Below are 25,388 nucleotides of genomic sequence, written 5' to 3'. Positions count from 1 at the left end.
CTTTGTGTGTGTTTTTTTTTGTTTGTTTGTTTGTTTTTTTGTTTTGCTCGATTTATTGCTTCCAGCGATCCCGCCATGGAAATTGGAATCCTGGACATGTTTGGGTTTGAAGAATTTCAAAGAAATGAATTTGAACAGGTGAGACCAGGTTGTCCCTTTTTAGGTTTTCACAACTCAAAAATTAATATTGTGTAACTCTCGCCCTTAAATAGAATCCCTCTGGCTTTTCTGAGCTGAAGGAGGATTTGTGATCTTGTAATTTTAGTCAAATTGTTGAAATAGTTGGAGCTCTTATCTGTTTAAGGCTGGAATTTTTTTATGCGTAATTGTAATGAATGAGCTGAGGTCTGCGGCTGACTGTGGCGTGATTTTCAACTGTCCTCAAATGAACTGATGATGGCCACAAAGACTGACTGTGTGCTACACGTAGGCTGCAGTGTCCCTCCTTCTCTCTTGCCTGCTCTCTTTCTCTCTCTATCTCTCTCACTCAGCATGAGTTAGAAGACAGAAACCATGTTTTTAGAAAAATATTTTGTCCAAGAACCAACACATAACAGTAAAACAAAAAACAAAACACAATTACGTTTTGCAAAACCACACAATTTCAGTGACCACAACAGAATTAAAAAAAAAAAAAAATTTCCTTGAACTTAAAGGTAAAAAAAGAATAAAGCAGCTCAAGAATTTAAGGTGGTGCTAAGCATAAGTTTGCTTTATATTTTCTCTCCATGCCAAATATTATTTTTGTACTTTGTAAGAAAAAGTATAAATACCCCCAAAATAAAAAAAAATACTACAGCATTTCAAAGAATGCAATAGTACAACATAAAACATGGGAAGTGCAGTTTATTTATTTCAGATATGAAAAAAAATCCCAGTTATCTGGGCAATTTCAAAGTTTTAAACTGCAGATATCAATTAAATCCTATTCTATTTGCTCTTTAAGAATTATAAATAAGAAGACGTAAAGGGGGGTAAATAAGTATTTGATCCTCTACTGATTTCCTAGGTGTGCTCCCTTACAAATAAAAGTACAGTCTTGCATTTTATGGTAATTTATTTATTTATTTATTTTTTTTTGGTGCAGAAAAACAGAACATGGGTCACATCTTTTGTGCACTTAATCGAACAACCACAAAAGCAATAGACTGTAGGCCCAACTACTGGTGCTGGATCCTACGGCTGAGGATTCCTGACTTAGGACTCAGAACTGACCAAAATTTGCTTTGTCTGTCTGCAACACTTTCTCCCAAGCTTTATCTGAGTTGTTCCTCAAGAGATACCAGAGTTTTCCTCCTCATGTTTGAAGCTGAACTAGAGAGCTGCTTCTGTGACAAACTACTGCATCATGGGTGTACAATGGAGCAAGATCGCAGATCCTTCCTCTCAGCATCTGTTAGATTTTGCAACTATAACCACGCTCCAGGCGGCTCTCCCTCGATATTCTGTACAGTGCTCTTGTGAATCCGGACATCGGCTCTCTGATTCTGTGGGATGAGCCAACATGCTGACAACAACAGGGATAGACTGTCAGATCCTCAAAATGCAACTTGAACTTTGTTTCCAGATACTGTCAGATAGAGTTCGTGAGCATGGGACTGCCGGATCAGAAGCGTCAAAACGCAGGATGACTGATCCTGATGAAACTCAGTTGGATGGATGAAAAAGAACCTGACTTGTCACATGCTGCACATTTTTCTGCTAGCCTTTGCAGAACTCCGTTGGCAAATTACCTACACATTTTTTACTATTTAAACTACCTGATATTCCCCACCTATTTCCTTATCTTGTATATTCTTGAAAAAATGCTGTCTGTTAGGACATCCTATATAGTTTTGTGTATTTTTTGGGGGACTTACTCTGAATAAGAAGCTCTACCTATTGTGTTTGTGTGTGACTGTAGTTCACAACTCTCAGCTGACTGTTTATTGCGTCTATTCAAAGCTCACTCTCCTCCACCCCCTGTGGAGCAGCCTGCTTCTTCCAGCTTTTACCAAAGGCAGACAGTGTTTGTCTTTGCTCCTGAACCCTCGTGTGACAGTGGTGTTTTTGTCTGCGTGGCAGAAGGATAAGTGGCTTTCCTTATCTGGAGGCTCTCCAATCCAAGCGGAAGTGAGGGGTTTGCACAACCCTTTACTTCAGGTCAAAGAAAGTGCCATATTAACTGAGGTATATGGGAGGCAGACAAAAGCAATGAAATTAGAGAAATTATCTGTAGCAGTTTAAAACTTAATTCAGATCCACCTTTTGATACCACCACACATTATGAGACACTTGGCAGAGGAGAAAAAAGAGGAGCAACGTTTGGATCAACAAACACGAGGCTCACTTACTGTAGATATGACACATAAGTGACATACAAGCTCTGACATGTTTATACACTCATGTACACGCAAACAGAAACTCACAAACACAGAACCCATGTGTGGCATGATCAGAGTTATTAGATCTCGTTAATTAGAACTGTTTGTCGGTCTGTGTTGTACCTGCTCAGCACTTTGCTAATGAGCTAACTCAATCAACCACCTGCTGAGACTAAGCTTTTAATGGGCTGGACTCACTGGGAGATAAACAGTAGACGAGAAGAAAGAAAACAAAAACACAACTATGACCTTCTGCTCCAAGAAACGTTATACCTGCTTCTCAGAGTATGACGAAGGAACCCAAAGTTTGGCTCATGGCAACGTGGTTGCAGTGTTGCATGACTCTGAGAGGTGAATAAAAAACATTAGCTTTTCAAAACGTCTTTTAGACCCAAAATTCTCAAACGATTGTACTGTCGCAACCTAATTAACATCCGGAAAAGGAGTTGTTGAAGCAAATTGATCTTTGCTTTAAATAAACTGCAGAAAAAAGAAGTGCAGTGCAAATCGAGCACCAAGAACAATCGCTAACTTAATAGCATTCCTCTGAGATCAGAATGCAAATCTGGGAATGACCTGAAACCCAATTTAAACGTGTTCCAGTTACTAGCCAGATAATTGGTGGGTAATGTGGATTACTACTGCTTGCAGTGACAAGCTACCTCTATTTGCTCTAACTAACAATGAAATACTTTAACTAAGAATGATTTTCTTTGCACTATATGTGTTTTTAGTTTCAGATATAGATCCTCAGAAGCAGAAATAAATGACTTTTGACAGAATTTATTTCAACGTTCAGCATCCATATTGGTATTTGAAGATGGGATTGGTGAGAATCGTCCAATTTTATCTGGGGACTTCCTGTCTGATTTAAATGTTTTTGCTATTGAGTGAAAACAGAGGCCATATTTAAACTATGCCCCTCTAACCAAACAAACAGCTCCCAACATATAAGACCTACATATTTGTTTCTCATTAATTTTCTCTTTTTGAGAAAAAAACACAACAAGCCTATATATATGTCAATTTAATTTGTTACTGCGGTCATAAAATGTCTTCCAGTAGAATGGTAATTGGAAACCTTAGTATTTACTGAGCTGGTCGGACTTGTAATAAAACACCTGAGAACTATAGTTTAATGTGGCTGTTGCTATTTTCCCCCATAAATTCACTTCATGTCAACATGTAACTAAGTTCATTTAAAAATAAAATTAACGACTGTGTCGTTATGTTCTATTTTTCTACCAATGCGTCACCTGTAATTTTAGAATGTGATCTATTAAACTTGTTGATAATAGTTATTTCCCAATGCTCTACATGTCAGAAGCATAATTTTGCCAAAACTTTGCATTTCCAAACACCACTTATCCTGTACCTGCATGTAGCTCTTAATGTGCTTATTATAACATAATAAAACAGAGATAATCGGTTGTCAGTAATGGCTCATGTTTTTATTTGCATGTTCAAACTTGAACACGACTGCAAAAAAAATGAAGGCATTAGTCCTCTTAATGGAAAGGAAAACATTTCTCAGTTGCACTAAAGTGTTATGAGCTCATCTTCAGACTGCAATGCTCTATGCTTGATTTATAATTGAAAACAAGTATTCAGAGTGGCTCCTGGTAAAGATGTGCTCCTTCAACAACTTTAATTCTCAATAATGTATAATTGGCACAAAGAAGAAAATCCCAGACAAAGCTAATCTTTTGAAGCCTAAAAAATGGTTTGGTATTTCCTTCCCCATTGATAGTTAAATTATACACAATAAAACTTTGTGGAAAAGCTTAAGTTACATACACTGCAGTGACGTGACACACGAGTTGTTATTTCCATAGGAAAGATTTCAGCAGCTCACTTTGTCTTTGAAATGGTGGAACAGCTGACAGCTCCTTGGTGTGTTCACAATCCACACTGTGGCCCCTTTAATGGCTAATTTCACATTGGCTGTGTTACATGAGTAGTCACTTTACTTCTGGCCCATTGACTGCCACAGCAGGTAATGTTTGAGGTTGTATTTGTTCCTTTGTTTGCTTTCAAAACATTGAGCAGCCTGTCTCTGAGGAACTACACTGCGTGGGCTGAGAGACGTGTTTACCGTGTTCTCTGTGTGCATTCCAGCTGTGCGTGAACATGATCAACCAACGGCTGAGGCTGTACGTCTCTGAGGTGCTCTTCCAGCAGGAGCAGGCTGAGTGTCTGCAGGAGGGCATCACCATGGAGATCCCCGTCTCTGGCAACAGCCACGTCGCCGTGCTGGACTTCTTCCTTCAGGTTGCATTTTCATCTGGTTTTGACCAGCCTGCTCCAGTTTGGTCACCCTTCACATGACGCAAGACCTCAGAACCCCATGTCACATGTTCAAATCCAGTGTTTCATAACCACAGAAAGTGACGTTTCCCTGCCAGGTTTCAAAAATGTAATAGTTTTTTTTTTTTTTTTTAATATGGTTATAATATTTTGAAAAACGTATAAAAATAAACTACCACATAATAGGCACATCTCAGGTTAATTTCTGGCTATTCATATCGATATCCACATCGACCCAAAAGAACCACTGAAACAAAGAGTGGCACTGAATCTGATTTGTGTCTGAGGGGGGATAGAGGGGGACTCTTTTCTACAGGGATCAATAGAAATGTCAGAAGGAATAATGCATTACTGGAATCAAATGGGCTTTGTAAATATGACCAACATAAATAACGAGAGCATATGTTTGTTCCTACTCCAGAGGCCTCAGGGACTGCTGTGTGTGCTGGATGAAGAGAGCCAGAGCTTACGGCCTGCAGAGCAAACCCTTTACAAGAGGCTGTCCGCCCAGCTGGACTCCAGTTCAATTTGTGGGCTTTCACTCACCACCAAGGACGGCAATGGCAACCCCCCTCCCAAAGACCAGGGCCCGGCCTTCACCGTCAGCCACTATGCAGGACAGGTCTGTCTGTTTCAATGAAAAATGTCCACACCAGTCAGACGTAGCGTCATTATGACCACTGATAGGTCTGCTTAACTTTGAGTTCAGCTCAGAAAACCTGTCATTTAACATTCGTCTTCTAACTTTAGCCAGTAGATACAACAATAAAACAATATTTGTCGTTGAGAACAATGTCGGAATTACTCAAGGCTAAACTTGTTTAGCTGGAAAATACAGGATCTAGTATTAGTCTTGTGGTGTCAATAATATGGCGAAAAAATTTTCACATTCTAAAATAGACACTTTAGAGAAAGTTTATTAAAATGGCAAAAATAGAAGAAAAATCCAGCTTCTTGATGTGGTTGCTAGGAAACGTTGTGGCAGATAAAAATCCCTGTTGGGGAATTCATCGCCAGTCGTCTCTGCTGTCGTCTTCACCACGAGGTCTGTGTGGGGTACATTTTAACATCAAAGGGAGGCACCAAGCATACGTCAAAAAAAAATTTTAAAAAGAAAATGGCGAGAATACGAGTTCAAGTGGAGAAACAATAATATGGAGACTGACTCTGTAAGCAAGCCCTTTCAGATCCAAAATTCAAATCTGTTGTAAACAGCAGCAATTTTAATTGCGATCCCGTTAAATTTCACTGAGAAAATCCTAGATCCATTCTGTTGGATATCTTATGCCATGAGAAACCTGAAATAATAAGTTATCAATGTCAAGAGAAGAACTGTGACATCAAGTTTTATCGTAGAAGAAAATAGATCCACTCACACAATATCCTTTGTATATAGTTTTTGTTTATTAAAGGGGGCTATTATTTATTTTCCAGGAACATTGTGTCTAATATTGCTATGAAAATTCTCTCTGAATACCAAAAGTAACTTAAAATAAATTTTTGATGTCACATCTGATGCATTGATATTGTGCTCTGTCTCTTTAAGAAGCTTATTCTCTTTCCTACTCCCCCATTCAGCTCTTCACTCGTAGTAGTGTTGAGCTGTGAATTAGTTTGTATGATGAAGCTCAGGAGACCCGTAGCTCCACCAGATGTTTGCTAATTGCTGCTGCTAGTCTGAAGGTGCTGAGTGGGGAAAGTGCAGGGAAGAAGTGCTCTGTGAGGTAAAAACTATGAGGAGGAGCTTTATAGAAATAGGCGGTGCTTTGCAAGAGAGCAAGCTTTTATGCCACTGCCTGGAGAAATTCAAGATTTTTTTATTCAGGAAAGAATCAAAGCAACACTCCAGTTATGATGAAGGAATAACATTATAACATGATAGAAAGATCGAAAAGGTTGATTTTTACGTGAACCAACCTTTAAAAGAATATTTTGAATCAAAATATAATAATATAATAGCTCAAGTCATCATTATTGCTTAATAGACATATTCCCCATTAACCAATAAAAGAATTTCTAATTGAACATAGCAGGAACTACTACTTATTTCTGATACTGTAGTTGGTGCCTTTATTAAAAAAAAACAAATATTTCAATTTAGACTAAGTAAAACTGCTTCTACTAGCAGATCAAAAGACTCATGCAAGTATCTATTGCATATCTCTTTCAATCAAGGTTCGGCATGTTTTCCCACTTCTCTCTATCCCATTTCCTGTCAGGTAACCGTGAACAAAGGCAACTAACAGTACAAAATAAAATAAAATGGAATAAAATACAGTGCAATACAATAAATAAAGTATAAAAAAATGTTGCATGTTTTTATGTTGCAAAATGTTTTTTAAAATTAAAAAATATCATTGTACGGTATGTTTTCCCTGATAGATTTCATATGACCTCACTGGATCTCTGAGCAAAAACAAGGACTCCTTCCCTCAGAATCTCCTGTTTACAATGAAAAGTAAGTACCCAATACATAATGAGCATATGAGCACAATGTGGCGTCAGAGCTTAAGCGAACACAAAGATGCACTCATGTTTAAAATTGCAGAACACAAACCCAGCCCTTGTCTTGGTGTAGTTATATTTCTATGTGTGTGCTTTAGCCCATATGCAGCAGACACCGTCTGTGTGTATATTGTCTAAATAAGCTGCCAGATGTCGGGTGTTGTGGCTCGCAGGACACAGGCAGCCGTTGTGTGACTGCCAGCTTAGTCTTGCGTCCAGCAACCTAATTGCTATAATTTCCATGATGAAGCTAATCTTCTAAAGGCTAGCCCTTCACTCATGCTTGGCTGGTATTCCTCTGTCTGACAAGTCAATGCAACGCTGCCTTTTATCCACATACAGCCATAAACTTGGACTGCCCTTGAGAACAAAGACTGGGGTGTGTGTTTGTGCTTCCCTATGATGTTCTATGCATTAATGTTTTATTCTTTTTAGCAATGGTGAACTGACCTTAGAAGCATACATGATCTGGTGCAACACAATGCGAGGCACCTTTAACAGGATCAAGAGTAGATCATGAGATCGTAGAGAGGTCAATCCTGGATCTAGAGGACAAGTTCAGAGTAAATCTTTTCAAGGATAAGATGCTCCTGTTATCCGTAAACAAAATATTTTCCTTTCCGAGTAAAACATAAAAAGAATGTCAAGGTCAAGTCAATTGGTCTTGAAAATTGTTTCAGTTTTTCTTGAATTTGAAAGAATTAATTTTGTTCACATCATGTTGCAGTCCACATAGTCCTGGTTTTTAAAGGACCTCCAGCATTAAAAAGATGCTGACTTTGTTCATTGTCTATGCCTGCTAATACTTGTAGGGTCACAGGGCAGGTTGGTGCCTATCTCAAGTAGTCAATGGGTGACAGGGCACACCGTGTACAAATCACTAGTAAATCATGGAGACACACAAGACAAAGAACCATGCATGCACAAACTCAAACTTAAAGACAATTTAGAGATCAGTAAAATGTTTTGTTTTTTTTTGACTGTGGGCAGAAGCCACAGTACCCAGAGAGTACCCACACACTCACAGGGAGAACATGCAAATCCCATCCAGTTCTACTAACTGTGCAACTGTGGAGCTAACCAACATATGTATTTTAATACACACTTCATCTAAAAAAAAAAAAAGTTTTTTGGCTTCTAATCTTGCTGAGTTTATTTCCTGTAGTTATCTTTCTAAAGATAACTACAATAAATAAATTTATTAAAAAATAAATTTATACCTAATTTATTTTTAGGTATAAATTTTTATACCTAAAAATTTTAGGTATAATTTTTTTTCCTAATTTTCTTCAATAACTCCTTTATGTTTTAATATTTAACATCAAATTTATGTATTCAGTCATAGTAGTAAAAGAAAAAAGTAAAAAAAATCCTAAAAATATATATATATCTTGTCAAACTAAACTTTAGATGTGGCCAGATACATATCAAAGGATAAATGCAGTGCAGTCTAATCATTTTTACTTTTTTCTTTAATATACACTTGTAATTGTGTACCATGTTCCAAGTTATGAGCATATCTGCAGTGTGACATATTATTGGTGTTTTGTCTTTTTGAAAACAGCAACTTCAGTCAATTAGCTGCTGAAATCAGAGCTCTTTGTTTGTACTACAAAAAAACTTGAGACGTCAGTCATTTCCAATTTGATTTGTTGCACTGATCATTTTTGAAGGATATAGTCCTAAAATAAGTTGTGTTGCATCCCACAAGTCTCTGAGCTAGAACCACTTTGGTTTTCAATCTATGCCTTTTCCATTCCATCATCAGGAATGTAAAAGAGTTGGCCAATCTGTAATTCTTTTACAATTAAGCCAGACATAATTTTTAATAAAAGACTCTAAAATATTAGAAATTGGGTGATTGTTTTGGGTACCATTACATTAGCTTTAAATTCATTTTCTGAAAATCTTTGAATCATTCTTGAGCTGGATCTGCCTCTCAGTTTTCCTCTCAACTAAGTCCCCAGAGTAGCTCACTGTTACCTATATAATAGTTCAGAAATAGAAACAATTCACTCTTTGAGGTATTCTAAGAAACTGCTCCATGCTTCTGCCTTCACCTTTAGACTAGATTATTGTAATTAGACATTGTGAGCGTATCCAGTCATCCCAGTGAATACCTTGTAGCTTGTTCAAAACACTTCTGCCAGAATGACTGTTGTTCAACAAAGACAGATCACATTTTCCCTAACTTGGCTTTCATACACTGGCTGCCTGTACAGTTTAGAATGACATGTAAAATCCTGCTGCTTAGCTGTAAAGCCCTACCTGGCTATGCACTGACCTGCCCCAAAAATCTCACCTCTCTTCTAAATATTCTCATTCTCTTTGGTGATGATTTTCAACATATTGAGGTTGGAAGACCTGCTTTTTGTCCCTTAAACTGAGAAAAATTAAAAGATTAAGCCATCCAATCCAATTCTGTAGGGGTATGAATAACTTTGACCTAAAAAATTGCTGTGTAAATGTGTAAATAACATTTGATTGATTTACTGACTGATTTCTTTATGCATAGTAATAAGAAAATACAACTATGCCCAGTTCTAGCATATTAAACATATACATTAACTTACAATTATTTAAATGTGTTACCAACCAAATACCCAATTTCACCAAGTTGGTATTTATTATAACAAAATTACATTAAACTTAGCAAAACCTACATACTTCTAATGAATGTAAAATACCACACATTTAAGAGGAAGTCCTTTCTTTCTTCCTTAGTGTGGTGGTTCTGGTGGTACCTGCAATAATTCACTACTCTGCCACTTTCTTTTTTCCATCTTTTTTCCCTGAATCTTTCAGATGAGAGCTCCTCTTCCTACGTTCGCACACATGTTGTTTGGCTCTCTAAATGAGCTCATTGTTGTACAGAGCTCCATGTGTTGCAGAATGACACACTCCACCCACTTTGTCGTCTTACGGATTGTTTACATGCAAACTTTACTATTACTCCACCTTTTGTCCCTCTTTTTTCCGTTGTTAAATCCTTTCATATGTTTTTTTTCACCCCTCCCCACTTCTTGCTCTTCCCCACCTCCTTTCTCAACCAATGCTGTTGCTTATTTTGCACTGATTTTTCCCTGTACATTGCTTTGTGCCCTGCAGCCAGTGAGAGCGTGTTACTGCAGCAGCTCTTCCAGTCCAAGCTGACTCAGACTGGTTCTCTGGTGCCAGCTGCCCAGGGTCGCATTGGCCTGAGAGGGACTAAAGTGGCCTTGATGGTCCAGAGGGTGCCATCAGCCTCCTCTGTCAATGCCACTTGCATCCCCCAGCAGCCTCGGAGATACCACGATCTTACCAAGGTAATGTTCATAGTTTGGAGCTGCAGACTGCAGTACCTCATTCCAACTTCAACACATATGAAAGAATCCTTCAGATTTTATGGCAACAGATTTTAGTCAATAATGTGCTAAGGAGCAGTATTTCACATCAAACAAGCAGCAGCTTTTTTTTTTTTTTTTCCGTCAAGCAACTGATAATCAATGGAAAAAACAGGGAGAGTATTTTTGGTGAGAATCCTGTCTAATTTAAGCTACTTCCCACCCCACGTCTAAATATAAACCTCTGGGAATTGGATTTTGTGTGGTGTGTGCGTGCGTGCGTGCGTGCGTGCGTGCGTGCGTGCGTGCGTGCATGCGTGCGTGCGTGCGTGTGTGCGTGTCCGTGTCCACAGGCATTCATGAGATAAAACCCTTTCCCAAGAATTCATGCAGAGATAAAGTATGGGTTTAGGCGTCTGTAGACTTTTGAAGACATTAAACAAAAGACATAAAATAAATATCTGTTTTAATCAGCTAAATATTTTATTTACGGGTGCCAGTATCTTTGGAAACAGAGGAGGTGTGCGCATAATGTGAGTGAAAAGGCTGTCAGGTTGTGAAACCTCCAGGACTCCTGTCTGCTGCCTCTGTGGCTTATTATCTATCTAGATCAAATGGTTATATAAGACCCATTTTGCCCCCCTGACCTACCCTAGCAGCCTTGCTGTGCTAATGTGTACAATACCATTAAACAACAATATAGTTCAGCGCAAATATTAACAAACACACACATGGTTAATAACTTTTGAACTTCCAAAAGTGTACAGCACTACAATAACTTCTCAAAAACATTAACTTGATGTAAAAATGTGCATTTATTATGACTTTTTGCTAATATGTACATAAGCACAGAGTCTCAAGCATATCCGTTCATACTCATGAATATTTAGTTAAAAGTTACTTTAGTAAGTTGCATAGAACAACAACCTTTTGTATACATTGTGAAGCGTCTAGTTGAAGATTCAATCATTTTTCTTGGGAAAATTAGTGGAGTTAATTTAAATTGGGTTATTTCCCAGCATAGAGTTTAATATAAAAAAATAGTTTATAAAAGGCGTTCCATAAGCGTAATTAATGTTAGCCAGTTTTTTCTGTTCCAAAATGGGTTTTGGTGATCGTTTGAGATTGATGAGCTGGTAAAACAGCCAACTGAGTCTGAGATACAAACATTAATGAGTACATAACAAAATTGCATAGATTACTAATTTTGACTCTCAATGTAGTTTGGAGAAAATCCACAAAAACTTTAAAATTTGTGCATCCAGCTCTTGTTTTCTGAATTTGATGGTTTGCGTTGTCTATCTATTCCAAGCTGAAAAAAAAACAATAATTCAAATCTATCATCCAGATGCCAAAAAATAACCATGACATTCATGGCTGTGATGGATATTTGAAAACATCTGGGCACAGATGTTTACAAAAGCAAGTATGGAGACAATTTAATCTGGGAACAAATGCCTAAATAGCTTGATAAACTATTTTCTTTAGATCAAACATTAATCCATCCATCCATCCATTTTCTTCCGCTTATCCGGGGTCGGGTCGCGGGGGCAGCAGCTTCAGAAGGGAGGCCCAGACTTCCCTCTCCCCAGCCACTTCTTCCAGCTCCTCAGGGGGAATCCCAAGGCGTTCCCAGGCCAGCCGAGAGACATAGTCCCTCCAGCGTGTCCTGGGTCTTCCCCGAGGCCTCCTCCCGGTAGACATGCCCGAAACACCTCACCAGGGAGGCGTCCAGGAGGCATCCTGACCAGATGCCTGAGCCACCTCAACTGGCTCCTCTCGACGTGGAGGAGCAGCGGCTCCACTCTGAGTCCCACCCGGATGACCGAGCTTCTCACCCTATCTCTAAGGGAGAGCCCAGCCACCCTGCGGAGGAAGCCCATTTTGGCCGCTTGTATCCGTGATCTCGTTCTTTCGGTCATGACCCAAAGCTCATGACCATAGATGAGGGTGGGAACGTAGATCGACCGGTAAATCGAGAGCTTCGCTTTTTGACTCTTCTCCCTTTTCACCACGACGGACCGGTACAGCACCCGCTTCACGGCAGACGCTGCCCCAATCCGCCTGTTGACCTCCCGCTCCCTTCTTCCTTCATTCGTGAACAAGATCCCCAGTAACTTAAACTCCTCCACTTGAGGCAGGACGACCCCCCTGACCCGGAGAAGGCACTCTACCCTTTTCCGGCTCAAGACCATGGCCTCGGATTTGGAGGCACTGAGCCTCATCCCGACCTCTTCACACTCGGCCGTGAACCGCTCCAGTGAGAGCTGCAGATCACGGTCTGATGAAGCCAACAGGACCACATCAAAAAGCTGAGATGTGATCCTAAGGCCACCAAAACGGATCCCCTCAACACCTCAGCTGTGCCTAGAAATTCTGTCCATGAAAGTAATGAACAGAAGGAACTCTGGGCGGATCTCATCCATCCCCAGGGCCCTGCCACCGAGGAGCTTTTTGACCACCTCGGCGACCTCTTCCCCAGAGATTGGAGAGCCCAACCCAGAGTCCCCAGGCTCAGCTTCCTCAACAGAAGGCATGTTGGTGGGATTGAGGAGGTCTTCAAAGTATTCTGCCCACCGGCCCACAACGTCCCGAGTTGAGGTCAGCAGCACATCATCCCCACTATAAACAGTGTTGGTGCTGCACTGCTTCCCCCTCCTGAGACGCCGGATGGTGGACCAGAATCGCCTCGAAGCTGTACGGAAGTCTTTCTCCATGGCCTCTCCAAACTCCTCCCACGCCCGAGTTTTTGCCTCAACGACCACCCGAGCCACATGCCGCTTCGCCCGCCGGTACCCATCAGCTGCGTCTGGAGTCCCACAGGCCAAAAAGGCCTGATAGGACTCCTTCTTCAGCTTGACAGCATCCCTCACCGAAGGTGTCCACCAACGGGTTCGAGGGTTGCCGCCGCGACAGGCAMCRWSCGRCCGCAGCTCCAATAAGCCGCAATGGAGGCACGGAACATGGTCCACTCAGACTCAATGTCCCCAACCTACCCCGGAACGTGTTCGAAGTTCTGCCGGAGATGGGAGTTAAAGCTCCGTCTCACAGGGGACTCCGCCAGACGTTCCCAGGGTCCCCTCCCTCGGCTGCCGCCCGTAACACAATGCACCCGACCCCTTTAGCCCCTCCGACAGGTGGTGAGCCCATTGGAAGGGGGACCCATGTCTCCTCTTCGGGCTGAGCCCGCCGGGCTCTGTGGGTAAAAGCCCGGTCACCAGGCGCTCGCCATCGTGCCCCACCTCCAGGCCTGGCTCCAGAGTGGGGCCCCGGTGACCCGCGTCCGGGTGAGGGAACGCCAGATCCAAAGTTCATCTCCATCATAAGAGGTCTTCGGGCTGCACTTTGTCTGGTTCCTCACCTAGGACCTGTCTACCTTGGGTGACCCTACCAGGGGCATAAAGCCCCAGACAGCATAGCTCCTAGGATCACTGGGACACTCAAACCCCTCCACCACGATAAGGTGGCAGCCCAAGGAGGAGCAAACATTAAGATGGGAAAGTATTTTAATGTTTGCTGAAACCCTTCTGTGATCTTCTGTGTCCTCTTGAGGCTTACTCTTTCAGATATATTTTTTTTTCTTATTTCATTCTACCTACAGATCCTGAAGAAAAAAGGTTCAAGTTCTTTCCTCCAACGACTTGAGCGTTGTGGGCCGGTCACWGCGGCTGTCCAGTTGAGGGTACGAGAAACTCCTGTTTCTTTATGATAACAACTTAAATCTGCTATCTGCACCTTCCTCAAACATGCGGGATTCTTAGATAGTTCATTTCACCAAATGTATTTCCAGTTAGCAGCAAGCATCTGGATCAAATTTTGAATCATTACAAGCCTGTTGTTTGTTACCAAACTGAGTTTTAATTCAGAGATTATCTCACGTCAGTGCATTCGTCACAATAGTCCTTCCAACCTTTGCAACAATGCAGCCCTAAGTGTAGGGTGCTCATAACCTTTTTTTTTTTTTTAAAGCAACAACAATATTCAGTTTGCAGCGAGCAGCTCTGTCTGCTGGTGACGCAAGGAGGCTGAGACGTGGCTCAGAGAAGCAGTGCCTTTGGTCTGAATGAAACCACTGTGTTGCACAATCAGAGTTGTGGACCTGCGGTCGACGAGTCCCCTCCGGGAATGGCAGGGAAGGAGAGAGTGGGCTGAAAAATGATGCTGTACCAAGCCAAACATGAAGCCCTCTGCATGAATGAATGAACAATGAACAACAGCCACTGTGTTCTGTGGGCATATATTTCTATGTATGTGTGTGTGGGGCTGTGTTTCTGAGGAGCAATGTGGCTTTTAAAGATTACGGGTGAGGTGCTGGGTATTGTACCTGAAATTCCTGGGTGATGTCAGTTTGAGGTGTAGCAAACTACAGTAAGTGTTTACACACGTACGCCTGTGATCTTAGATGCATCATCTTGAAGTTGAGGATTTGAAGAAAAGCTCCTTTTTCTCACCTTTGGAAGGAATGGGGAGTTATTGTTGTTGCTTTGTTCTTCTGCTTCCTTCAGAGGCAAGATGTTCACCCAAAAATCAGACAATGTTGTCTCTGCCACAATGTGGTGTTGCTTGCTCAATGCAAATGAATCAAAACACATCAGAGAATCCATCCATCCATTTTCTTACACCTCTGTCCCTAGTGGGATTGGGAGGAGGTGCTGGTGCCTATCTCTAGCGAGACATTTCGGGCGAGAGGCAGGGTACACTCTGGACAGGTCGCCAGTCTGTCGCAGGGCAACACAGAGAGACAGGACAAACAACCACACACTCATACCTAGGGAGAAATTAGAGAGACCAATTAAACCAGACCGTCATGTTTTTGGACTGTGGGAGGAAGCTGGAGTACCCAAAGAGATCATTGAATCCTTTGTCCCATTATATGAAATTTTGTGTTAAATCAACTTCCTCGTCTTTCCTTTTTCAGAACTCACTGTCAGAGATTATGAGTAAACTGCAGACTTGCACACCCCACTTTGTAGAGTGTGTGCGCCCCAACTCTAGCGGTCAGCCAGCCAGCTTTGACAGCTTCCACGTCTCTACCCAACTGCAGTACATCGGAGTGCTTGACATGGTGCGCATGATACGTTACGGATACCCTGTCCGCCTGTCTTTCTCAACGTTCCTCAGCAGGTCAGTGCTGGATTGCTTCAAAGATATATTTTTTTTACTTTTCCACATTTTGTGATGTTACAACCACAAACTAAAACATGTTTTATTATGATGTTATGTGATAGACCCACACAAAGTGAAAGGAAAAGAAACCACGTTTTCTGCATTTTTTGCAAGTAAAATTCTAAAAGGCAACCTGAGTGAACATTTTGTAAAGAAGGCATTTGCCACAAATAGAGCAGCAGGAAATTATGGAAAGCATGTTTGAACTGTAATGCAACTTTTAGGTGTCTGCTTCTGCACACCTGGCTCCAATATTGGCTCATTTGCAGAGCTCTGTAGAGCACGACTGCATGCTAGTAAGACAGTTTAGCCCAGTGGAGTCCAAAATCAGTCCTCGAGGGCCTGCATCCTGCATGTTTTAGTTCTCTTCCTGGTTTAACGCACCTGGATCCAATGATGGTTCATTAGAAGGTCGAAGAAGAACACTGACATGCTGAGGAGGTTGTTACTACCGCAGGAGAGAACTAAAACATGCAGGACGCCGGCCCTCCAGTACCGACTTTGGACTCCACTGGTTTAGCCATTTAATTCAAGTGTGTAGGACAGGAGACACATCTGGTCCTTGATGACTGGAGATAAAGACAATTAGTTTAGGTGGATGGCCATGTCTTGGTAGTTTCCTGTTGTGTCTCACTGTCATTATGTAACATTTCGTTTTTGGTGACCAGTTTTGTACTACTTCCAATTGGTCTATCGCTAAGGTGCCCAAATGCAGTCCACTAGTGTTATGCTTTACGATTATGGACTGCTTTTTCTTGTTTTTTCTTTTGTTTGTCGCATTTCTCATACTTTCAGAGACTACAAATTCACATTGGGTCACTTTGGTCTCAGTCATGTTTAGTGAGACAGGTCCAGCAAAATGAAATTGTAACAGCGTTTCGTTCCTCCACGCATGAATCCAGACCACATGCTCACATGTGAACAGCCACAATAAAAAGTCAGAGCAACCCTTTTATTTAAGGTGCAGTTTGACTTTGAATGTCTCTTTTTGGCTATTATGGGAGACCACTTCTGCTGATGAAAGTCACTGAAACATTTTTCCCAAGTCAGCCTGACACTTGAGCATTAAAGCAGCCGGTTGTCTGTAAGGTCGCTTTGTCCTGTCTTTGAGTTTTTGGTATTGTGACTCCCCATCAGCTCCCTGTTTAGACTTTTTTTTTTGTTCTTCCTACCCAGGAAGAAAAAGAAAGATCTCATGTAATACAAATTCACTTTCTATTCTTTTATGTTCTCTGATTTTCATCTCTTTTGTCCAGAATCAGCTGAAAATATACCATCTGTCTTTCATTTTTATTTTTTCTTGTATATTCCTTTTGCTGTTTTTTTTTTTTTAATAAAGTAGCAGGATTCTACATTAGCACTTCTCTTTGTTGCTCTCTTACCCAATTTCTTAACTTCTTTAATTTTCTTGTCTTTCTGTCTCTCATTTTGGAGATAAAGGGATTAGGAGGAACAATCCTGCCAGATAATAAAGGATGACAAAGCTGGTCGCATGACCCCCATATCCTCACACCAAAACTTTCCATTCCTCTGCTGAAAATATCACATCACCACATACGCGCACATGCATACACACACAAACACACGCATGCACACAAACTTGCTGCCCTACCATTGTCTAATTGAGCATCCAAACATTTTTTCATCACTAGTATCAGATTATAAGAAGGAAGACTAAGACTACTAGTTTTTAAGAGCATCAATAAAGTTTAAACAGGACGTATTATATAAAATAGATATTTTGAACTTTATGTCATACTTTTATATTGTTCCTTCATCAAAAGCATACCTGGAGTGTGACTTTGATTCTTTTTTATGTTTGGGAAATCTTTTTCCTCCCTTGGCAGGGTGCCTAAACGCTTGCTCTCACCCAGCATGGCCTTTCCCACCAGCGTGGAGAATCCAAGCTGGACTTCCAACTCACAGACCACCACTTCCCTACTCCGCTCCTCCAGACTAGCAACAGCAGTTAGCAAACATCTGGTGGAACGATACACCTGCTCAGTTTGTCACAGTAACTATTTCTCAGTACAATGCTCTCAAGAATGATATTGAAGTGATAATGGAGAAACATTGTTGTCATGACTTGCGGAGTGTTGTAAGGAGAAGGAGCCTCTTATTACATTTGATGTACAGCATTTTCATAACAATTGAAGGTAACATAGTAACTTGATTGTGGTATAAGATGACTGTGCCTGGAAAATACCTAATACTGCCGCTTTTAACATTCAAAACACACAAAAGTTACTTTTCACCCTTATTTACTATGCAGTTTATTTCCAAACGGGGCCAAAGGTAAATCTTAATTCTGAATGAAGAGAGGAAAAACTAGCAGTGCTGTTAAAACTCAGGAGAACAGAATAACTTTGTTATTGGCATAACTTTGGGAGCAAATACGTTACCAACTCACAAATACATTAGTTAATTTAAATACCTTTCACAATGTCCCAAACTAAATAATAGGATTAAAAAAACGGTGGTCTTTACTCTTTACATGTTCTTGGAGAAGTGGCTTTGGATGCCTAGAAAATGCAGCCCAGTTCCTACTGTGCATATTTGAGCATCAAMGTTGCACAGCTGTTTTGGGCCTGTTGAATGTTTCTTGGTGAGATTGTTCATTACTGGGCTGGCAGGAGCCACAGAGAAGCCTAGTAGTGATGGTGGTGGCTTATCTATGGCTGTCAAGCACCACTGTGTCTTGGTCATCAAAGAATTTGAACAAGGACCATTCACACTGGCCTCATGCCAACGCTACATAAGGCCATGACAACCTCATGACATCCATCCTGGGCTGGAAGCTCGCCAAATAATTTTCTGCAATGCCTTTGGTGCTGCAGCTGCTATGAGCATTGCATCCAACCATTGCTCTCCCTGCTTCTCATAGAATATTGCAGCTGATAAGAGCAGTCTGCACTCAAAACCTTTGCATACAGAGATATCAAAATAGGCTCGTACCATGGAAAACGCCTCCAAATTGCACAGAGGTTGGTTGTGTGAAAGAAATGGTCAGTTTCTCCTCAGACTGCAGCTTAAAAGCAAAGACCTGTTTTCATATTTAGCTATAAGGAAAGGGACAGGACAGGAAGCAGAAAAGGTGCAAAGGATTTAAAATACCATTATAAAATACTTTACAATGTGAGTCAAAAAAAATTGGGTTTCAGAGCATTTATAAGGTTATCTACATCCTCTCACGGTGCTAAGATGAGGGAAATACCTATGGTGTTTGTTCCTTTACAAGGCTGAAACTCTGAAGGTGGAGACAAAGATATTTTCAATCTATAACTATAACACTTGCTGATTTTAACTACGTTTTTTATGTATTTTGTGCAAAAATGTTTGTTTTTTTTTACTATTTACACATGTGTAATTTCCTTTTTAAGTTGTACTGCTTATGCATTAAGATAATCTTACTTGGAAGTTTCTGTTACTCAAAGAAGCCAGTAATTTCCAGAAAAAAATGCCGTATATCTTTCTTCCTCCACATAGACCCAGAAATTGGTCTGCTCTTATGCAAAAGTGCTCTGATGCTCTTCAGCTCTGCTGTGATAATCTGTTCAAAAACATATTTCACATTTAAGGTTAGATTCTGTTTGCACTTTACAGATTTCCCTTTTGATTTGTCACATGCCTGTGGCACATCCAATAGTAAAGATGACTGGCAATTACTCTGCAATGAATCTTCAATGTTGCTTTATGATCTTGTAAATAAACGGAGCATTGGGTGTAAACAAATCCACTTACACAATAGAGCCACCTCTGACTCCTTTCTAGGTTACAGTGGCTGCCTGAAGCGAAACACGTTAGTGTCTTGGTAACCAGAGTGATTTAGGGGAAAATCTATTTTTACTGCTGCTTATATTTGTTGTTTAGGATATAGCATGTGTTTTGTGTCCAGGTTTATTTTCTGTCAGATATAGTTTTTCTATAAATCTTGTTCCTTTTAAATCTTAACCCTCTTCATCCAGTAATCAAATTATTCCTACATATAAGAAGTTAATGAGAGACTCGTGAGCACAGAACAAGTCACAAACATAGTTTACGAGCTTGTCGGTCACATTTTTATGTCTGTTTTTCCATGTAGGTTCTCATTATTAATTATTAATGGGCAATAAATTACCAGCAGGTGAATATACATAATTGAGTTTGCTCATTGTGCCTACATATTCATGACTAAATGACACTTATGGACTCATAAAAGAGCTGCAGGTCAGAGATTGTCAAGAGCAATTTCAGAGTTTGAAGTACAGGTTCACTGCTGTCGCATCATTGGTTCGGTTATAGACAAGACCTGACTACAATGGCACCGTATAATCCTTATCTTGTATGTCAGGCTCATTTCAGTTCTTAGACTCCATACGAGTCAAAGAACTGACTTGTTCTTTTTACAAGTCCCCTGGGACTTGTAAAAAACAGGGAGCATCAATAGTTTTCATATCCTCATAAGACGGGTCACGGGTTTACAGAGTTCCTTTGTGTTTTATGGGCCCTTTGGGCCAGCGTGAGCTGTCTGCTGGACCAATATTACCACAAAGAGGGAAGGGTTATGGCGAGTTCAGTCAGACCCCACTTCTCCAAATCAAACGCATCCCTTATTCACGTATTGACAACACAAGTGGTTTATGTTTCCAACCATCTGCTTCTGATGTTTACTTCGCACATGCAGTGTCATCAGCTTTATCCTGCTCTACATTCCCTGGGTAATATTCAGAGAATTTACTGGCAAGATTTAATTAAAGTAGCAGAGGTTAAAATATGACATTATTTTATTAATCTTCCCCAAGCCCCAAGATAATTTTAGTAATCAAAGATCATGCAAAATGAGCTTCGGTTCTAATGAGGCTGGTAAAGCTAGAGGTAGGTGACATACAGTGCCTCACAAAAGCATTCCTCACCTTTGAACTCTAACTTTTTGTCATGTCCAAAACATACTTTACATGTATTTTCATGAACTTCTATGTAAACAACTTTTCTGTTGCTGACTTTGTGCTTTGAGTTGTTTTCCTACTATAATGCGAACCTCCCCTCCAATCTCAAGTCGTTCCCACCCTCGACCAAGGTTTTCTTTTCATTTAGCTCCACACAACTTCCCATCAACTCAGACGAGCATCTCTGTTGCTGCTGAAGAAAAGCCTCCCCCACATAATGACTCTGTCATCATTGCGTTTGACCACACAAAGCATTTTGCATGTGAGCTGGAAAGTTACATTTTTTGCTCTTGTTGCTGCGTTTTCTGCATGGATTGTACCAAAATGGAACTGAGATTCCTGATAACGTTCTTTCAGTCACATCTTTGATTTCTGGATGAGACAACTAACGCTTGTTTGACTTCTACCACCATCAGTGGATCTCTGAAGCTCATCCAGATTTATTTTCACCTCTGATGCTTTTGTGAATAATGATTTTCTTTTCCAGCCCATAGGTCCAGATTGACTGCCACAACTGCATTCCTACTGTCACCCTTTTCAGATGGGAATACAATATCGCAAAGCTTCAAAACTTCGAGTATCGTTTTGTAACCTAACCCTGATTTAAATTACTTGTCATGTCTTCTTTGTTGCTTGCACTTTATAATGTGGTTTATTCACCTATGCCCTCTACCAGATATTCAGAGAAGAGCTGGATTTATAGAGAGATTATCTTATGCACAGGTGGATTCTGTTTACTAATTAGTGAAGGCAATTAGTTGCAGTGTTTTGCCTTGACAACAGGTGTCAAACTCAGGCCTGCAGGCCTAATTTGTGATTATACTTAGCCGACAAGGTAATTTCAAATGTCTACTAGAGCTGTCCCAATAGTAGGCAGTGCAATCACCACTAGCACTACAAATCCCTGAATGCTCCGCTGGTGCATTAAGGGGCCCACAAACCCCCTCCCACTGTTGGCATTCAATAGTGACCTCAAGTAGATAAACTGATTCCAGACTTCTGGCTCGGTCCAAGTTTGCATCAGAGTAAAATAATGGGTAGAAAATACACTTAAATGAATGGGTTTTTTTGTTGTTGTTGTTTTTATGCACCTTTCCTCTCTATTGCTAAGGTTTGGACTTTAGTCTTTAGACTCTCATTGAAAGAGCCTATTAGCGTCTATGTATATTAAGATTACCATTAAAAACTAACTCGGATGGCTACAAACAGAAAAAAATGTATACGATTTATTTTTATTGTCTTTTGACATTTGATTCCTTGTGCATTAGACTGCTTGTTTTTGCAAAAAGATTTGCAAAAATAATCTAAAAATGAAATTGTAAAATTTTTTATGATGATATGATCTGTTTATTTCACCAACAGTAGAATAACTAAGAATAAAAATGAGCAATGGTTGATTTATCTGAGCAGTTTAGGAGTCCTGATATCAATGAATCCTTATGCAAAGAATTAATAATACAGATCATTGATTACTGTTGTAATTAAATAAAGTAGTGACATATTTTACTATAGTGGCAGATAAAAGCATCTTCCTTCAAGCCTTTATAATTTATGTATATCTGCAGTGGGATTGTCTTCATTTAAAACAGTGATGTTCCAGCATAATGGATAATTATTTTTATCATGGCGATAATAATTCACATACATATTAGAAGTGAACTTTACATCATGGCAATAAAGATGGGTTATTATCTGTATAAAATACTGACAGATTTATGTGCCCTTTGTCTGCTAACTGGCTGTAGATGGCTTTAACCTGTCAGAATGGATAGAAAATTTACAACTAACTCGAATCAGTATCGTGTTTTTGCTGATATTCCAGCTACTCTTTTTTCTGTGCGTATGCAATCAGCTTAGGCATATAAAACTAAATAGTTTACAATCTCCTTCACCTTCATTATTTTAGCAGAAAAAAAGCTGCTGACACAATCCAGTTGATCATTCATAGCAAGCGTAACCAAGGACGACAGCAACAGGAACAGATGCTCTTTGGCTGGTTCGCCATGTAACCCCAATGACCTTTGAATCCATTGTTCCAAGAAAGACCATGCCATAGAAATGTTTCAACACAGCATGTTTATTTGTGCAGCAGTAATGTCTTGTTATTTTTTATTTTTGTTGCTGTTTTCAGATATAAAGACCTCTTGGTCCCAACTTTGGGAGACAAGAAGAAGTTGTCGGCTGAAGAGAAATGCCGTTTTGTTCTGCAGCAGTCCAAACTCCAAGGATGGCAGGTGTGTTTGTGTACACGCTTTGCTTCTTCTTCATCTTTTTTTTTTTTGGTCTCCATCAGTAACAAAAGATTTGACTTAATCCCTGACCCTGTGTTTCAAAGATCCCATGGAATCTAGACGGCTGGTTCCAGCTGTCCGACCTCATCATGATGCTGCTCACACACACACATGCACAGCAACACAAACCCCAACGCCCCTCTCTCTGTCCTGTCTGCTACACTGCTGTTGTGTCTGAATAAGTGACCCCACAGGTCACACGCAGACGTACACACACACACCCACATCGTCCTACACACACACTTCTAATGCAGCCCTGTTTAACACGCGCACTAATTCTGCATAAAGCTGGTGTTGCATTAGTCATCAGTGATCAGTTTCATGCACTTTCTATAGAGCGATCTGTGTTGCCCCCTGAAATGACCCCTGAATCGTGGAAGTGAATATAATCCACTCCCACTAATTATCATAAATTATTGCTTCATCACTGCACGCACTCTCATCTCTAAACTCACACACCCTTCTGAGATGTCAGCAGAAAACAGCCAGACAGGGTTTGTGTAATGAGGAATAACTCATATTGTGTGTCTGTGTGTGTAGATGGGCAGCAGTAAAGTGTTTCTGAGATACTGGCAAGCTGACCAGCTCAATGACCGTTGCTACCAGCTTCACAAAAGGATCATCACCTGTCAGAAAGGTAATGCGTAACCGTAGCCAAACAAACTAGTATGTGCTTCCTATCAGTTTCTGAAACCTTCCTCATCTCCTTCCTGCTTCTCAGTGATCCGCGGCTGGCTGGCCAGGCAACGGGTCAGTCACAGGCTGTCGCTGCAGCACAAAGAGGAGAGTAGCGTGCAGCGTTTCCTGCAGGGAGCCGAAGACATTGGGCTACGGACCTATGACCAGCTGGTAATCCAAAATGCATCTGACATTGCACGGGAGAGCGACCGTCTGCGCTGCCATGGTAATGGTCAGCTCAACACCCTCAGTAGCAGCCCACCGCTTGGTGAGAGGCCCGAACCAGTGGGCAAAGAGGAGGATCAGCCAGTTAGGAGGTAAATTAGTTTCCACAAGTTGCTCATAAATGGATCATAAATTATTGTTTTACAATGCTGTCAGTAGCAACACTGCTTGTATGAGATTTTTCCAATATGATCAGCCTGATTTTCATTTAGAATACATAAATACAAACAAAATCAAATATCTACCAATCTACTGCCTCTGATAATAACCACAAGATCATTCATTGTTCTAATTGTGATGATATAATAATTTGTTGACAATTTGGAAACAATTTGCAGGTTCACTCAATTAATAGACCATAAGAGAAAATCGTTTGCCTCTCTAAACATATTTGCGTGTTTAATCAAATGCACACGTGTGCATGGTGTTCGTGTGTGTGTGTGTGTGACAGGTGTTTTGTGATTAATGATGTCATTGGATATGTCTGAGCTCAAGACCTTTACTTGTAAGCGTTGTGATAGATGCTCAGATAATGATCTGTGTTATCAGATTGTATAGTGTTGCATCAATGGAACATTACTCCAGTCCATACCTACCTCATTCGGACCAAACAAGATTTTTAAGTGTTGACACAATTTGACCGTTGAGTATTATAGTGGATCGAATGCAGATCAGTCCCTCAAGGTTTGGTGTCTTGAGTTTTGGATTTTCATGTTTCATAGCTTCCACACCCATTCAATATGCTCAAAAACTCACTATTTTGATAACTTTAGATCACCCATTCCTTAAACATCAAAGATTCCAGTTTGATAAAATTTGGAGGCTTTAAATGGCTAACATCTTTTATTAGAATATTACGTAACAGACCAACACCATTTTGACATTTGTGTGAAAAAATGTGGACAAGCTCCAGTGGTTTTAGTACTTTTGCAAGATATGGTATAAGAGACTTTTTAAAGGTTTTAGAGTAAATCAAGCTGAAACAAAAGAAGTTACAGATTGCACCTCAGCACCCATTGTCAGAGAAACTCTCTCCTGATTTCTGTATCTTTTCTCTGTCTTTATACTCATAACATCTGCTGCCTCAACAGGAGCAGAGAGGGGCTACTAACAAGCAAAATGTTATGTGGTATACTGTCAGACGAGTCGCATTTGCAGTTGCCTAGTTTCTCTGCTGGCTTCATAAAATGCTCTCCCTGAGCCCCTCCTCACACATGCTATGTTACCCCCTGCCTGCATTCGCAAAAGTAGCAGATGGCTAACCCAGATTAGCAGAGGAAATATCAAGATAGATGTTATCCAATTACACCAAGGAGATTATATTTAAATCCTAATCTCTGACTGTTGTCATTCAAACTGCCCCTTTAGCTCATTTTTTAATTGATACTCACTCAATGTGGTTTCATTATCCTAAATATCTTATTATATTCACTTATTAAATCATAAAACACGTTTGTGTCAGGAAGAGGGATTTCCCCCCCTGTCTTAATGGAAAAGGTGATTTTAGGATAACATTGAAGATGGAAAGACAATCTTAAACAGAGCAAAAATAAAATTTTTCCCCTTTGGCTCAGTATTTCACCCTGTCACATTCTTTCTGTTTTA

The 25,388-nt window shown here is 40.4% G+C and overlaps 1 protein-coding gene across 5 annotated transcripts in view; it reads left to right on the top strand.

The window, feature by feature from the left end:
• Positions 1-25,388, top strand: part of myo16 (myosin XVI) — a 111,194-nt gene that overhangs the window by 68,331 nt on the left and 17,475 nt on the right. For all 5 annotated transcript variants that reach the window (XR_532800.2, XM_008401520.2, XM_008401529.2 and 2 more), the window contains exons 21-30: positions 66-138; positions 4,482-4,634; positions 5,092-5,292; positions 7,053-7,128; positions 10,284-10,480; positions 14,100-14,180; positions 15,417-15,622; positions 22,721-22,823; positions 23,421-23,517; positions 23,602-23,875. Coding sequence is in view for 4 of the 5 variants with exons in the window: in XM_008401520.2 (XP_008399742.1) it covers positions 66-138; positions 4,482-4,634; positions 5,092-5,292; positions 7,053-7,128; positions 10,284-10,480; positions 14,100-14,180; positions 15,417-15,622; positions 22,721-22,823; positions 23,421-23,517; positions 23,602-23,875 (1,461 nt within the window). In the remaining variant the exon portion in view is untranslated. The remainder of the gene's footprint in view (positions 1-65; positions 139-4,481; positions 4,635-5,091; positions 5,293-7,052; positions 7,129-10,283; positions 10,481-14,099; positions 14,181-15,416; positions 15,623-22,720; positions 22,824-23,420; positions 23,518-23,601; positions 23,876-25,388) is intronic.

The sequence above is a fragment of the Poecilia reticulata genome, linkage group LG2 (genome assembly GCF_000633615.1).
Source record: "Poecilia reticulata strain Guanapo linkage group LG2, Guppy_female_1.0+MT, whole genome shotgun sequence".
Classification (NCBI taxonomy): domain Eukaryota; kingdom Metazoa; phylum Chordata; class Actinopteri; order Cyprinodontiformes; family Poeciliidae; genus Poecilia; species Poecilia reticulata.
This window is presented reverse-complemented; position numbering and strand designations above follow the sequence as displayed.